Source organism: Emydura macquarii, unplaced genomic scaffold, assembly GCF_026122565.2.
Source record: "Emydura macquarii macquarii isolate MOO-44397 ecotype Brisbane River unplaced genomic scaffold, CSIRO-AGI_Emac_v2 contig_561, whole genome shotgun sequence".
Lineage (NCBI taxonomy): Eukaryota > Metazoa > Chordata > Testudines > Chelidae > Emydura > Emydura macquarii.
Window position 1 is genome coordinate 15,715,936 of NW_027130698.1, and position 17,176 is coordinate 15,733,111.

The 17,176-nt window shown below is 47.3% G+C and overlaps 1 protein-coding gene across 1 annotated transcript in view; it reads left to right on the forward strand.

Annotated features, from left to right (window-relative positions):
* Window positions 1-16,892, forward strand: part of JPH3 (junctophilin 3) — a 101,191-nt gene extending 84,299 nt beyond the window's left edge. The window contains exons 4-5 of the mRNA XM_067539970.1: window positions 1,773-2,692; window positions 15,389-16,892. Coding sequence (XP_067396071.1) covers window positions 1,773-2,692; window positions 15,389-15,469 — 1,001 coding nt within the window. The 3' untranslated portion in view covers window positions 15,470-16,892. The remainder of the gene's footprint in view (window positions 1-1,772; window positions 2,693-15,388) is intronic.
* Window positions 16,893-17,176: the final 284 nt, after the last annotated feature.

The following is a 17,176-nucleotide window of genomic DNA, read 5'->3' on the forward strand; positions in this document are numbered from 1 at the left end:
AGCAAAAACTCTTACACCAAATTATTTCAGGGAACGTGGGAGTTGTATTTCGCTCCTTTTGTCCTGGCCCCTTCTGTGGGTGGGATCTCCAGCTGGACTACAACTCCCCTCATGCATCACGGTTCCCACTCCCCCATTCACCAGGGTAAGCTGTGCATCACAGAGTCCCTGTTTATGGTGCATTATGGGAGATGTAGTCCAGCGGGGGATCCCAGCCCATAGACAAGAATTGGGGCAAGAGGAGCAAATGGCAACCCCCATGAGGCACTGCAGCTCCCATTTGCTGTGGAAAGTGGACAAACGGTTCACAAAAGGTTTCATTGAATTGAAAACCCAGGTTTCCATTGAAAACCGATTACAACAGAAAATTTCTGACCAGCCCTAGTAATGATCCTTCCTTTGTCTTGTCTGTTTAGATAGCAAATTCTCTGAGGCAGGGACTGTCTCTCACATTGTGCCTCACACAATGGAGCCCTTGTTGCAGTTGAGGCCTCTAGGTGCTATGGCAATAATAATAATTAAAAAAAAAAAGATCTAAGCAAAGATTTGGAGCTGGGTATGGTGTGGATCCAGATCGGTGCTAAAAGCTGAACCATGGGCTCACAGATTGTTTGCTCTGAGGTGAGCTAGAGACCACTTGGTTCTTCCACCAAATCTAAACTATGACATCAGAGTGCCTTCCTTTTGTTAAGGTGATCTCACAATGTGCTTTTCTAAAATTAATTATTATTATTATGGCAAAGTTACAATAAACTGTTAACATACTACATCACTTATCCAGGGTCAGGTTAATATTCCAAGAACCTGGCTAAAGACTCTACTCTGCTAGGAGACATCTTTCAGGGAGCTAACTTGGATCTGGGGATGGCTTGAGACGGGTCCCAGATTGTTTCAGAGACAGCAAACAGACCTCCACTATTCCCTCACCATAATTTCTTCCCCGGATTGCCTCCTTAACCCAGAGTCTCTCGTGTGATCGAGGAACAAGAGGCAATAAAGCAAATTATCCAGCAGGATCAGGCAGAGATTAAAGCAGGCATTTCATAGCGTTTATTTTTAAACGGGGGCAAGAAAATTAAGTTCTTCCTTTTTGAGACTCATTTCTCATCTAGCCATAACAATTGCAATTAGGTGTATTTGAGGAGTGTCAGGCAGTTAATATATTTATCAAATCTTAGCATGGCTTTAGCTGAGAACAAATATGCTTTTGGTGTATAAAACGAGAATTAAGAACCTTTGGCTTTCATTGCTTCCTTGCTCTCATTTGGTGTTTGTTAAGGGATTAATAAAATGCTGCTTTAATAGTTGAGTCATCAGCCTGTCATGTGAAATTTATCTTACTGTCCCATCACCCTTAACTAGGTTCTATTGGAAATACAGTCACCAGCATAGCCCAAGCATGGCAAAGTCACATTTTCCCTCTTGCTGGCCCATGCGATGGCGTTGGTTTCTCTGAGAAGCGCACTGTGAAAGCAAGCAGAGTGCAAGTGTGTCTGTAAACAATGGAGGCAGCAAAGTTACATTGGTAGAGCAGGAGATGGGGAGGCAGGACTCCTGGGTGCTAGTCTTGGTTCCGCCACTGACTCACAAGCGGTCTAGTGGCTTGGGAGCAGGTTATTGCAACGCAGAGCTGTGGTCATGGGCCTGGGGCCTGCGGCTTAATGGGAATGCTCTGGAGTCTGATGCTGTCAGTCCGGTTCTTTGGCCCTGGGATGCTCTGAGAGAATAGCCGTAACCCTGTTGTGTTTTTTCTCTCTCTTCTCATTTAAAAGGGCTTGAGTGTCAGAGGCCAAAGCGTCAGAACTCAAGCGACGACATCGAGGTCCTCTCCACGGGGACTCCGCTCCAGCAAGAAAGTCCTGAGCTGTACAGGAAAGGTACCACTCCCTCAGATCTCACGCCCGATGACAGCCCCCTGCAAAGCTTCCCCACCAGCCCCACCTCCACCCCGCCGCTGGGCCCTGCCTGCAGGAACAAGAGCGCCCATTTCTCCAGACAGGTCTCGGTGGACGAAGAGAGGGGTGGGGACATCCAGATGTTGCTGGAGGGACGAGGTGGGGACTACTTGAGACCCAACAGCTGGAGCGAAGACAAAGCAGGCGGGACGCGTGGCGTCAGAAGCGGGAACCTGCGCAGCAGTCATTTGGGGTCTGCCTCCGTCCCTGAAGATTACAGAGGCCGGAGTGGAGGGCACAAACATATGGCCTCCAACCATAAGCAAAGAGAGAGGTGGACAGATACCCCAGGCACAGTTTCTTGGCCTTCCCACCACCGGTCCCACAACCACAACTCAGGGAGCGCCAAGCTCCTGGAGCTGGATGAGGAGAAACTGAGCAATTACGAGATGGAAATGAAACCCCTCATGAGGATGGATTCTTATATGCAAGAGATTCACACCCAAAAAAGACACTATAGTAAAGCGGGCCCCTGCAGGAGCCTGGCTGAGGACCACCACCGGGAAGACCGGGGCTTTGGGGTTCAGAGACTGAGGTCTAAGTCCCAGAACAAAGAGAATTTCAGGCCAGCTTCCTCTGCTGAGCCCACCGTGCAGAAACTGGAAAATCTGAGGTTTGGGGACAAAGCTGAACCCCGGCTATTAAGGTGGGACTTAACCTTCTCCCCGCCACAGAAATCCTTACCTGTTGCACTAGAACCCGAGGAGGAACACGGGGATGAGCTCAAATCCGGTACGGTAAGTAGACAAACTTGTGTTGTTGAACCTGACTCAGACAGCGGACGCCAAGGTGAACCGGAGCTGGTTCAGAACCATTGCAATATTAGAAAGGTGTGGAAGAAAATTCACACCACGAGAAAAACGGCCCCCTCCCCCTCCAAAACCAACCACTTTTAGTAGCTTGAATTCTCCCTGCCTCCCGTTCGACACAAAGTATAATGTACAATGAAAGGTGGTTTTTGGCGCTTGCAAGAGCTTATTTTACTGGCAAAATGTCTCTGGGGAAATGGCAAATTTTCCACATTGGGTAGGGGAGGCTGTAAACAGGGAAATGTGATTTATTCCAAGGTAAAATGTTGTGGCAATGAAATCCCAGCAGGACTCAAACTGGATCAAATGTGTGAATCCTTGCAAACTACCCTCCCTCCATCCAATAAAACCCCACCACCCTCAGAAACAAGAAAATAATGACCAGGTTCCTGCCCATATGAAAATTAACCCAGCAAAAATTGGCAGGTCCATGCAGCTCTTCTTGATGCCATTTTATGGCTAGGCCTGACAAATCTTTGTACTGGTCCAATGGTATGAAATAACCCCATTGCAACATCTCTGTGTTTGAATCCTTTCATCGTGCCATTGCATTTATGTGCAATGATGTTATGTCACTGCATCACAGTGTGACATCACCAAACGTGATGCGATATTCTTGTGGCGTGATGTTGCATTGCAAAGCCTGAAATAAATGGGATCCTTTAATTGTGCTATACTACAGTTCTGGAAGAGGCCCAAGAAAACTAGGACTGTTCTCTGAATTTCTGGGTAAGGGATTACCCCGATTCTAGTTTAACTCCTGTTACTTGTAAAAAACAAAAATGTTATAGCCACAAACTAATACCATCGACTAGGAGCCATTTCCCCACTTTCTGATCTCCCCATTTATTTAGTGGTAGAATCATACAAACATACGTCCAGAAGGGACCTTGAGAAGTCATCAAGTCCAGCCCCCCTTTGTTGAGGCAGGACTCAATAAACCTAGACCCCTGACAACCTGTTCTTAAAAGCCTCCAATGATGGGGATTCCACAACCTCTCTTGGAAGTTTATTCCAGAGCTTAACTACCCTGAGAGTTAGAATGTTTTCCTAACATCCAACCCAAATTTCCCTTGCTGCAGATGAAGCCCATCACTTCTTGTCCTACCTTCAGTGGACAGGGAGAACAATTGATCACTGTCCTCTTTGTAACAACCTTTCCCGTATTGGAAGAAGTTATCAGGTCTCCTCATCAGTCATCTTTGCTCAAGATTGAACATCCCCAGTTTTTTTAACCTTTCCTTACGGGTCAGGTTTTCTACATTTTTTTTTTTTTTAATCATTTTTATTGCTCTCCCCTGGACTCTCTCCAATTTGTCCTCATCTTTCCTAAATCGTGGCACCCTGACCTGGACACAGTACTTCAGCGGAGGCCTCACCACGGCTGAGTAGAGTGGGACAGTTACCGTCTGTGTCTTACCTACGACACTCCTGTTAACACACCCCAGAATGATATTAGCCATTTTCTCCCCAGCATCACCTTGTTGGGACTCATCTTTCATTTGTGATCCACTCTAACCCTCAGATCCTTTTCAGCAATACTACCACCTAGCCAGTTATCCCCCAGTTTGTAATGGTGACTCAGCAGGGGCACGCTCCGTTCCAAGTTCAAGGATTCAATGTTGTTAGGAAATGTTGTGGTGCAGGAAACTGCACTGGTGGCATTCTTCCCCCTAGTTCTGTATCACACCCAACGTGTGGTGCTAAGAGGTCCCGTGCTGCTGGAAGTGCCATGATTCAGATGAGGTATGCGAGGACCTGATAGCGTGTGATCAGTCGAGTCCCCAGAACACTTTTCGTAGGAGACACATTATTAAACCCCGCTATCTTAGTCAAAAGTCCACCTTGGGACACTGCATTCTGCCTCCCTAATGCTCCCCCTGCACCTTCACTTGCATGAAGCATTGTTCACTTCCTGTCTTGAACGGTAGATCTGAACTGTTTAACAGCTATCGTGTTACACCCCAGAGGTGGCTACATTTTAGCACTGGATAGAATGATTCCTAAAAGAAAGGGTGGCAGATTCCACCCTCTGCTCCACAGGTGGCTAGCAGGGGAAGAAGGTGCTTATCTGCTTCATGGAAGAGGGGCTATGAGACCTCATTCATCTTTGCAAAATGCGCTAAGATTTTTGGGTGGAAGGCAATATAACCATGTCAAGTACAATTATTATTCTGTTTGTCGGCATCCCTGCAAACTCTGCCTCCCTCCCCCAGCCTCCTGTTCCCACCGTTCGCCTGGGACAGGATTGGACCAATAGTTTGCAAACCTGTAAGAAGGGCAGTATTGTTTAGCAGCCTGAGCATTGGGCGGGGAGGCAGGAATTCCTGAATTCTAATCTTGCCTCGGACAGATTTTCAGGGTGGCCTTGGATAAGCCACTTGCTTTCTTTGCGCCTCAGTTTTCCTATCTGTCAAATGGGAATGATAATAATCTTTACCACCCTCCCAAGGATGTTCAGATAACCAGGTCACGTTTGCCCAAGAAGTTGAATGCTAGAGAAGCGTCAGGTATTATAATAAGCTTTTAAAGAGATTTGGGATGCTTCAGGATGAGCTGCATAGCAACTAAACGTCCACAATCCTATGGAAGTCACTGGGAGCTTGCAAATGCTTTGTCTGACCACAAATGACTGCAGGGAGCTGGGCCTAAACCACTGATCCGTTAGCACCGATGCACCAGGCTCTGTCACAAGAACTAAAGATGAAATTCAGCCCTTGTCGTGAGCTAGGCCCTGGCAGGTAATGTCACTTATGCACACAACACAAACCCAGTACATCATATATTCCCCAGAGTTAGACAAGCTTCTGCGGTTCACAGGTGTCGAACACAACCTATGTGCTGGAGACATAGTTACTATATAGCTCACACACACAGGGAGCTGGCACTGAAATCCTGGCTTCAGATCTAAACAAATATGAATACAAGACAGATATTAGTGACTAACTAGCGGACACAGCCTGCATTTAAAGATGCCCAGACAAGCCATAAGAATGCACATCATACTTTAAAGTGCGATAGCTGTGAAGCAGCATGTTTGGTTTTCTCACATTCATCACCAAGGGTGGAACAGATGGTGAAGGTTTGGGTGGAAGTAAATGAAATACAGAGGGAGAGATGATACGTGGATTTAAATAACCCATGTTGCTGGCGACTCTTTGTTCTAGAAAGAGTTTTGCTGCAATAACAGGGTTTCATTCCAGTGGCACAGAGAGGAAGGGAGTCTTCAGAAAGAGCTTGTTGAGCGAGTATACAAAACATCACCCACCCACAACATAACAAGACGACGTTGCATAGATATAGCATGTTGCATGCAGTGACATCTTCAAGGATCTCCAAACACTTCCCCAACATTAGTGAGTTTAGCTTCACCGTATGTAGAGGTAGCCACGTGTGATTAGCTCCATTTTGCAGATCGGAAAATTGCGGCACAGAGCGGTTAAGCCCCTCATCCAAGGTCACTCAGTGAAGCAGTATCAGAGCCAAGCTAAGGACATAGCACCTTTCAACTCTGTGCCGGCAGAGCCGCAGGGTTCATGAGTGGAAACCCCAAACCCTGTGCAAAACGTAGCTGTGGGATTTCCCAGACAGGCTTTAAGCCTTTCAAAGCAGGTTTAAGTCTATGCAGACTCTCCAGAGCACAATTTCGAACACCTTCCTCTTTCCAGCAGTCTGCCTCCAGGATGTAGGCAGCGCTGATGCAGAGCCTCCAGTCAGAGAGGTTTTGCAAAATGCAAACCGCAGTTCCTGCAAAAGTCTGTGTGCTCTCACACAGCGTTCAGCTCACACTGTGGCTCTGCTTTCCTGCCATCCCCGGCGCTGCCGTTTGCTGCAAAAGACATGTCTCATCTCAAGGACAGCTGGGCTCCTTCAGAAAGTGGCATGCTATTGGAAGAAAGGGATGCTGTTAGCTGGGCAGGTCTATTTTTGACCTACCTGGAGCATCCCTGAGCATCACCCTGGCCAGACAGCCTATTTTAAAAATAATCTACCACAAACCAGCTCCGCACAAGCCACTAATGAGACCCAAATACCAGCTCATAGTTGCAAAATCCTCTCTCCTCCAGGTGGTCAGTCCAAAGTCAGCCCAGCTCAGTGATGACCACAAGTTATGACCGTCCAATAACCAATGAGTGCCCTACATGCAGGGAACAGTGACACCATTATCTCAGCTGGCACTAATTCCACCCCTGGGGATTAATGTCCTAGGAGCACCCAAGGGCTTGAAATGCTGTGAAGGGGGCATCCCTCCAGGCCAGGGCTGAACTACATTGGTGGGTTGGGAAGCAGGTGCTGTTTTGTCCCGTGCTTTCCGTGGATAATCTGTGTGTGGCCCTGCACACCCAGAACAAACTCACAGCAACATGCCCTTGATGGTTACCAGTTGGGCAGAGGAATATGGAAATGGGTGGGCCGGGCCGGGACAGGCAGCTGTGCTCTCAGGTTGGGGGGACTGTATGGTGCAGAAATATGTCCTCTGTTTGAGTGGTCCATCGATTTCTGTAGCCTCTAAGCCAGCTGGTTGCAAAAGAGAACTAGCCTTTGGGGAGTCATGGGGGAAGAGAGCGCTGTTAAAATGCCAGCAGCTCTTTCCCTCCTTAGCACAAAAGTCATCACATTTGTAGGAAGAGGAGACTAAAGACATGACTTGAGTTACAAAAGGTGGTGAACATTTGCATCACCCAGACAAGCCAATGAGTGTTGGGGGGTCCTCTGCCAGGCCAGAATTCAGACGTGAACTGATGCCAAACGGTTTCATTCCTCTGACTAGCTTAATTTAGCAGGAGTGATCACATGTATTTAGATGACGCTCTTCTAGGGACAAATTCTGGTCTCCCCGAAGTCTATGAGAAAGCACCTGTTGAGTTCAATATTAGCAGCACTTGGTCCTTTGATGTTCTCCTTTCACAGCTGCTCGTTATTAAAGGCCTGTCCATTTTAGGGTGCAACCTAAAGTGCGACCAAAATCACCTCGAACCCATGCCCCTCCCTGCGCTGTCAGACGCAATGTTGGTATTATTGGTTATATGCGAATATCCTGTCTTGCTTCAAAGTAAGCAAGGACAACCAGTGTGGTCCTCAATGGAGCCAGATGCTCAGTGAAGGTTATGGGAGTTCTGTTTGAGTAAGAAATGTCCCTGTTTGACTTCCACTGCCAGTAAGGCGTTATGTGCAGAAAGAGAAAGAAATTCCAGTGACAACCGTTTCTTTTTCTTTTTAAAGGAGGCGCGTTCTGTGTTGAGATATCCTAAGCATGTTTCACTGTCATCGGGGAAAGTGCAAGGGAGCCAGCCAGCCTGTAATTAGCACTTCTCTGCTGAGGTATCACAGTGGAAGTGATGGGGGTGTCAGTGAAGGCTGCTTGGCTAGGTACTGAGATACCTGAGAGAAGGAGGTGAGATGAGTCAACACTTAAAGGGGGAAGGAAGCCGGGCGGATGGAATCCAGCAGCTCTCCCCAGAAATAGAACCTCCCAGCCTACGTAGGTGACAAATGTTCCTTTCTTGGCTCCTTCCAGGGCTTTAAAAGCATTTTAAAAGGGGTTGCGCCTCGGGAGAAAGAATTTGCATCTGAAAACCTAGTCACCTCGAGTCCGGAAGAACATGAAACAAGCGCTAAAAATAGCGACCAGTTGCTGCCTCCGTAATGAAGTGATGCCCATTCCTTGAGCGCCAACAGAAACTCTTTCCAACTGGCGTTTAGGAAGACAGGCCCCCCTGAGAGTGAATCTCACCTAGGTGCTGCTGCTGATAAAGAGCTCCCTCCCCCACACAGCTCCCGCCGTCATTTGGCAGGTTGGGCTGGTCAGAAAGAACATTGTTGGCTATTCACTTCACTCCCGATGCCTGGAGCTGATGCAATGCCCTTGGAAGACTCCCACTGACTTCCAGGGCCCTTATCTGCTAAGGGTGAACACCGGTGTGAATGGGGTTTATTTGCATACATGTACACTGGAGTTCCTGGGGCCTTTCCACAGCCAGCCTCCTAAGGCCTGAATCTTACCCCTTTCCAGTCCTCTTGTCTCATCATAGGCTTTTCCCACTGCCCTTTCTCCAGGCTACTTCCACAGCACCACACTTCATGTCCTTGCACTCCCTGGTCTCTCTCCCTAGAGACACCCACAACAGGTCCAGTGTCTCCCTAGCTTCTCTCCTTACTGACCATACACATAGTCTTGCGCTCACTTGATCCCTATCATATGTTCCTGAGACTCTACCACCTATCAGTCCCTTCAAATGACATCCACCAGAATGCCCTTGTTTAAGGCTGAGCCGGTACTGGGCCATGGTTTCCCATCACTTTCCTCTAAGGGCCAGTAGACAGTATGTCACAGTGACTACGCACAACAGACAACAAAATTATAGAATCATAGAAACCATAGGGCTGGGAGGGATCTCAAGAGGTCATCTAGTCCAGCCCCACATGCTGAGGCAGGATTAGGGTACCTAGACCATCCCTGACACATTTGTCTAACTTGTTCTTAAAAGCCGCCATTGATGGGGAGTCCACAATTAACCTGTTTCAGTGCTCAGCGCTCCTTAGAATTAGAAAGGTTTTCCTCATACCAAACCTAAGTCATCCTTGCTGCAAGCTAAGCTGATTACTTCTTGTTCTCCCATCAGTGGGCCAGGAGAACTATATACACAAACTATACATAAACTGACTCTGCATAAAGTGCCATCAAATGCAAAAAGCAAACATACAGGGGGGAATAAAAGAAATATTTCTCCCCCTCTAATCTCTTTCATGTACAGCCATCTCCAGCATAGCTTGTAACAATTCTAGGTAAATAGTTTTCAGAGAGAAATGTGATGTTCAATTTGACGGTGCCCTTTTAAAACCCTTTGATGAAACTGAATGATTTGGTCTTATTGTCCGTGTCATCCTGTAGGTGTTTTAGTCTATTTGAAGTGAATATTTTAGAGCTGGGCCTAACCCAACCCTCAAACCCCAAACACTCCCCTCACCTCAACTATGAAAAAGTTGGGATCACGATCTGGCGCTCAGCTTTGTGGCTGCCCCCTTCTCCTGATAACTCAACCAACTAAGATCCTGAATCACCCCCAAACTTTGGAAACATTGACATTTGGATCTAGACTCTCCAACTCACAACCAGTTCGACAGATCTCCATAACATGGGCACATAGGTTGTGGTGGCAAAATGTGCAGGTGTGCGAATACATGCCAACCTCACATGTATGCTGGAATTACACTAAGTTTGCAAACACACAGACACATAAGCTTCACAGGTACAACTGAGGAATGCATGTTTGAAAATTTAGCCCCTTAATCTGTTCTTGTTTTACTGTAAAATCTGCAGGATGATTTTTTTTTTTAGCTAGGCACTCTGTAAATAAAATGTATTCTCATATATATATATAAATGCATATTACGTAAGGCCCTCATCCTGTGATGTGCTGACTTCATTGGAACTGGAGGGTACTCAGCACCTTGCAGGATGGATCCCGAAATATGCATATACCTATATGTATATAGCTGTAATGGATCAAGGGCTAATGAGAGTCCATGGTAATTTTTTTCTGAGTGAAGACTGTAGGGATTAGTATCAATTTTCTATTAACTCTACATCCTGGTCTATCAGCTTCCACTATTTAGACGGCGCCCATTATTTCTGAAGAAGCTCACAGATTCTGCATACCCCAGCAGACCTTCCTGTAAACAGGCAAGAGAGATGATGCAGCGACTCCACGAAATACAAAGCGATCTGGCTATGCCAAGCTATTAGTCTGGGAGGTGCTCAGATACTAAGGTGATGTGCATCTGCACAAATGCCATAGACTTGCAGACAGCATTTTTTACCGAGACCATAAATCATAATGGGCCCGCTTACCATCTAACTACGCCCCGCTGCAGTATTATACGGCTTTTCAGTTATGCCCTATTTTATGGTGCACTGGTGTCGAGTGACTGCTTCTTTTATGTATAAACTACAATTGGGGCCTGCGTCGTGTCTTGGTTAGGCCTGTGCTCGCTCACTGGAGTCCCTGTTTGCACGGGTGTAGATGAGGAGAGTTTACCCCCATGTTTTACTTGGTAAATGCTCTTTAACTATTTAGCGGTGACTTGTTCCAATGGATTGCAAGGGGTCTACTCTTCGGCAAAAATGACACACAGCTGATCTTTCAGCATTTTTCCAGTGCTGAGGCTTTTTGCTGAGCAGCATTCTTAGTAATTACATTCAAGAGATCCCAGGGGGATTCCTAGGTAGGCTGCACTAGAGTTTCCATGGCAGAGATAACAAAGGTCGGACTCTGTGATAACAAACAACAATGGATTGTTAATATTTTAATTAACAATGCCATGGCATTATTTGTGAAGTACACCTCCCCCCATATTCCCAGTAGGACACTTGGGTTGCTGTACAACAGTTAGAAACAAAAAATAATGAGACAAGTGATGGTGCTTAGATACTGCAGTGATGAGATTATTGACACACCGATACTAGAGACAGATTGAAGCTACATTCAAAACATAAAACGTACTGAAATGTTTATGATTAATTATTATTTCACAGCAGGGGTCCACTTCATTTCTAACAGATTCCCCACTCTTGGTCCACGTCGCCAGTGCCTCAACCATTTGGGAAGTCCTGAGTTTAAAGTCCAAGGACCTGATTCTCACAAAGGCCCATTTACACCTCTCTGGCAGGGATATAATTGATCCCTACTTTGAGGCTCCTTTACACTGCCAGGAAGAAGTAAAGAGGCCTTGGTATAAATGAGAATCAGGCCCCAGAGCTGCTCAGCTGCCTCAGTTTGTTGCTGAAATTTACCATCCTCTATGTGGGAAGGCGAGTGAGTGAAAGAAGGATCAATATAATAATTCCCTGCTGAGGATTTGGTCAGCCTGCTATTCATCCCGCATGTAGTTACACTGCCACTTCATGGTAGAGCAGGGTCTGGAAATCTGTGCATTGATACTGGGATGTGGAGTGAAATTTGAAGCTGTGCCCTGGCTTTACAAGGGAAATGGACTGGAAATTTTAAACCACCTCTTACACTTCCTGGTGTCACTGCACATCTCTCTCTACTGTTTCATGCAGTGGCTCTTTGTAGAGACTGTGATAGAGTACCATGCCTTCAAATGACACGTGAGCCCTAACTGCAAAACTCAGCTCAGCTGCTGGAGTCCCAGCCCCACGAAAAGTGTGCAGGAGTGTCAGTCCCAGGTTTTTGGTTCGGGCTTCTCTCTAAATAGAACGATCAGTTACCGTATAGCTAAAGTGGGGGCATGAATTAAATAAAATGCCACCGAACTGCTGGAGCTGTGTGCAGCATCTCAAATCACAAAGCCGTAAGGTAAAAGGAATTTTTTTCTTATGTCTGACTGTGTGTTCAGCATGATCTACAGTGCAGAGAAGTCACTTTATCAGCTAGTTCTAAAATGTTGCAGTTCATGGGAGTTTGCCAACCTGTTGCCAGCTTGAGGATAGGCCTGAATTTCCTCCAGGGCACATTGGCCTGAGGGTGATTCATCTTCCTCCAGGGCACCAAACAGGAATCAGCTCTTAGGAAAAGATGGCACATATCCCAGGACAATCGATTTCCTGCGATCGCAGGGGGTGGGAAAGGCATCAGTAGATCTTTGGTGGAGGTTAAAGCACAAGGATGTCGAATCAGAAGCCCGGGCATAAGAAGCCTGTAAAAGTGCAGCTCCAATTATAAGCCCTGCTGAAGGTCACAAAAGGAAGGAGCCTCAAAGGTCATAAAGCTTGCCCCTCTGCCAAGACATTCTGATGCCTTTACAATGGGTGGACCATTCCCAGATGAGAGATCACTACAGGCATAATCTTCTTTGGAATCAGGTCAGGAGGGGTAGAGAAAGGGCAAATGTGAAAAGCAAAGAAGAGTCGTAGGCTGAAAGAATGTCCAACGTCAGCTGCCCCATTTGCAAGGACTCCCCAAAGACACAGCCATGGGTCTTATGGGAGCAGTTGCTGGTAAGTGCAAAACCCCACATATGCATGAGCAAGACAGGTGCCTATTCATTTACCTCTGTTGAGCTTGAAGCTTTGTACGCACCAACAGGCACGCCAAGGCTGAAGTATCAGAAACCCATTGAATGGGGAAGGAGGGAGCCGTGCAAAATGTTTCCAGATCCATTCGGCCTGCTAAACCCTGCGTGCAAACAGGGGCTTGCGTATGCACATTGGGTAACTGCATGCGCAGAGGTGATTCCACAGACCATGGCTGGATTTTGCACATCCAAGTGAGCGTGTTTTTAAAACTCAGCTCACCTGTTTCACAAGCTCACAGACCCCTCACAGGCATGACGTAGGTATCCCAGGGTGCAACCCTTACAGGCGTAAAATTCCAGCCGACTTTCCATTGAACTCCATGATTTCCATGGGAGTTTGGTCTCAGGAAGGACTGCAAGGCCAGCCCACAGATCTTTATGTCTTCTAGCATTTAAGAAAGGAAAGCTCTAGTGACCAGAAAATTACGAAATCCTGTTCTACAGTTCTGTTCAGCGATGAGAAACAAGCATAGAGAGGGTACCACATACCATCTACCTGAAGAGTATTCAGGCTCCTGTATGTTGCTGATTTGATCTACTAGGCAGAGCGTATGAATAGGAAAAGAGGCAGAAGCATTGTCGCTTGGCACATTTAAATGGAGACAGGATCAAAGGCTAGAGAACAGACACTAGGGAGTAATCTTTCACTGGCTGATGGGTGGCAGAGACCTAATGGGTTTTTGCATCACTGCGCTGCCCTGCCAGCAGAAACAGCGAGAGAGATAACCGTCTGCAATCTATTATCATATTGATACTAGGGGGAAAAGCACATGAAACCCAATCATCTTTCGAAATGGAGCTAATACACTGATAGTAAATAACACTCTGCATCACAGTATTTAGTCTCACTCCCGCTTGGCAGCAGCAGGAGGAATTCTGCATCCAAAAGGGTTTGCTTAGCACCGGCAAAAAGGTTTGCACAAACCAGTCCAGGGCAGATACCTGGCTGCCAGGAGGCTCGCTCAGAAATCCTTCCGTTTGGTTGGCTTCCTTTGACCTCGTTGCTATGCAACAACATGTGCCTTTCCAGCAAGCTTCGGCTTTCCAAAGACAGAGCCCCGGCCTCCCTGTCCCTCTCCCTCATCCTCCTGCTCCCCAAATGTGAAATGAATCAACCAGCTCTGGAGGAGAAACGATCTCTGCCTCGCAAGGGGTTTTTAAAATAGCGCTGCACTGTGGTACAAAGGCAGGTTTAAGGAGGGCATCCACCCCTGCCTTGTTCCAACCGGAATGGACAGATGAGCCTTGTTACAATGAAAAAGGGAGGGGAGGGAAGGAGAGAGAAGCAGGGAACTAATTGTGCCTTTTCATGCAATAAACAAGTCTGTATCATTACAATGAATGTGAATGGGGGCTGTTCAGTGCCTCTGGCTTCCCCGCTGTGTATCCTTGTGCTACCCAGCTGCAGCAGCTTAGACAAGGATGCCAGCTATTCCATCCAGTGGCCACCACCTCCCATTCATTTTCGCACACTCCAGCCTGCCCCACTGCTTGGATTCTTCCGAAGCCTGTTGGCAGAGGCAAGCAGCAGTGTCACGCCACGGTCCGACGCAGAGGCTTAGCATTAAAGGAGGGAGCAGCAGCCTAGAATGCCATGCACAGAAGGTTGATGTCCCAGATGCAGGGCGTGCTGCTCCCTGCACAGGAGATCACACTTGTTAGACAGCCGACTCTCTGAAGAGCCCTCCCCAAAGTGTCCCAAAACACAGTGAGTACCATTCTGCACCATCATCCTTTTTAGATCATCGTCTCAGATAGGCAACTGGTTTTAGTTGGTCTCTTAAGGCAGGATTCACCGTATGTGACACGAAGGAATCCAAGCTCAGGCGCTGTCCTCACTTATTGACCCAACAGGTATAAGCTTCCTCAGGTGATGACCTGTTATGGTCACAGCTTGGCACCAATTCACTGGATTGATCCAGCATCCCCCTTTGAGAACCAAATGAGGTGTGTCATACGCTACCTTTAGTCCATCAGCTTTGTCCTCACTCACTAACAGGGATTGGACTGCCAGGGGCTGCTTTTGGCCTGTGGGGTTCACGTAGCTGAACAGAATTAATTTATTTCATGAAGCAGAAGACGACGAGGTCCTCTGAGGTCTCAGAAGCTTCCTCTGCACTGAATTGTACATGGACAAAAGCCAGGTGGGGGTAGAGGTTCTGTGGTTAAAGCAAAGGCCTAGAAGTCAGGACACCTGGGGTCATTTCCTGGCTCTGCCACTAAATCTGCTGTGTCTCTCTGTGCCGCAGTTTCCTCACTTGTAGAATGGGGATGCTAATCCTTATGTGCCTCAAAAAGGTGACAGTGACGCAAAATTCACTAACCGTTGCAAATGGCTTTGAAATCCTTGGATGGAAGGTGCGACCTAAGCGTAAAGTACTACGTACCCCTCCCTCAACCTGTTTTGTCTCACACTGAGAGGTGCCCACAGTTTCAGTGGAAGTTACAGTTGCTCTGCACCTCAGCACACCATGCCCTGCCAGGTTACGGTATAATCACAGATTTTGACCCTTCCTACCGACAGTTGGCTAACCACCGAATTTCGAGATGCTTTGTAACTCCTTTCCTTCTCTTTCTCTGTTCCAGGGCTCGGCTCCCATTCTGGTAGTCATGGTGATCTTACTGAACATTGGCGTCGCCATTTTGTTTATTAACTTTTTCATCTAACTTGAGACTGTCTTGTTTGCAAAAATAAGAGTTACGTGTACGAATGGGGGGGGGGAAACCCAAACAAAAACCAATCAAAAAATAGAAAGATCATAGCTCGAACTGTCCTGCGACAACTTCCAAGTCTTTTCACAGAACAACATCAAATGATTGAGTCTCACTCACAGTTTGCCTTTTTTCCTGGGTAATGTTTTTTGGATTTTAGCCAAAATTCTTCGCTTGTACAACACTATGTTGTGTGGCATGGCAGAATGCTAACAACTCTCTGACCCTCTCAGCACCAGAAAGGATGAGACAGGATCCCAGCAAAATAAGAATCAGTTATTTTTGTCCCCTCCACAAGAAAGAAAGAAAGAAAAAAAAAACCAAATTGCAAAATGCGGGTGGGAGGGGTAGGCAGCTGGAGCGGAGTGCAAAGGAGGGGTGAATGACAGTCCCTGAGGTGCCGCAGGCTGTCTCTCTGGTGGAAACACACTACCCCCATCGTTGTGAAGTTGACGGGGGGGAGGGGGGGATCTCCTTTCACCCATCCCCCTCCAACCTTCTGCCCCCTCTTCCCCAAAAGCTCCTCACATTTTTCTTTCCCTCTCTCCACTACCAGAAAAAAGCAAGAAGGAGGAGGAGAAAAGGAGGTGCACAGGGACGAGAAGGTGTACGGGCCCCTCCTCGGTACAGAGGCCAGGGGATGAGGGGAAAATGGCCCATTTTGTTATCGGTTTAAAAAATTCTGAAGCAATCAGCATTTTGCTCAGCTCTGGTGTGTGTAGGGGGATTACAAGGTGTAAACATCGTGCCTGCCACCCTCCCTTGTCTCACTCAGCCAGAGTAAAACTGCGCAAAGCCACCCTCTTTCCGTTCAAAGCCGATTTCTCCACGCTACGAATCTGCTCCCGCCTTCCCCCCAAATTAATCACTTGGCGGCTTAATACGGTACAACTTCCCCCGACCCACACACATCCAGAGCGGTGATACTAAAACAAACCACCAACTATCCCATCCTGAACTGCGACCACACACACACAAGCACACCAGCGCTTACAGAGAAGGCTAGGAAGCTGGCTGGGGGGAGGTGCGATTCCGATCCAGCAAAGGACGTCTGGAGAGGAGCATTGCAACCGCCGCAGAAGTGGGAGGAGCATGGCGGGTGTGCCTGTTACATCTTGCCACGGACCGCTTCAGCCATCATGCTTGGGCTCTGAGCATGTCGTATTTTTGCACTTTGTATGCAGGATGTTTATTCCAGCTTCCGACATGTCCCTGTAAAAAAACATCATTGGCAACAGCAGCCTCTAAGGATGTATTCTTTTTCTATATGTAACTTAATTTTGTTTAACATCTTTGTAATATGGAAGTGGCCTACGGAGGTCCCTTCCAGTCCTACACTTCTATGATTCTATGCCTGCCTTGATTTCCCCCACCCCCCAACCCCCAATACACATTCATTAAAGATGCAGTACCCCAGTCCTGAGCTGTTATGGTCGCAATGACAAAAGCATGGTTTTAGCTTGGAAATTCCTGACGTCCTGTTGCATTCCAAAAACAATGACACTGTTTTCCCCGACCACCTCTCTCCCCAAGACCACATGGAGTCTGTGCCTGCCTAAGACTTCAGCTGTGCACAAGGATCCGACAACCGCAAGGTGCAGTTCAAATGGTTAACTACCCCTCTCTGATACAGTATATATTGGAACTGTATCCTACCCTCAA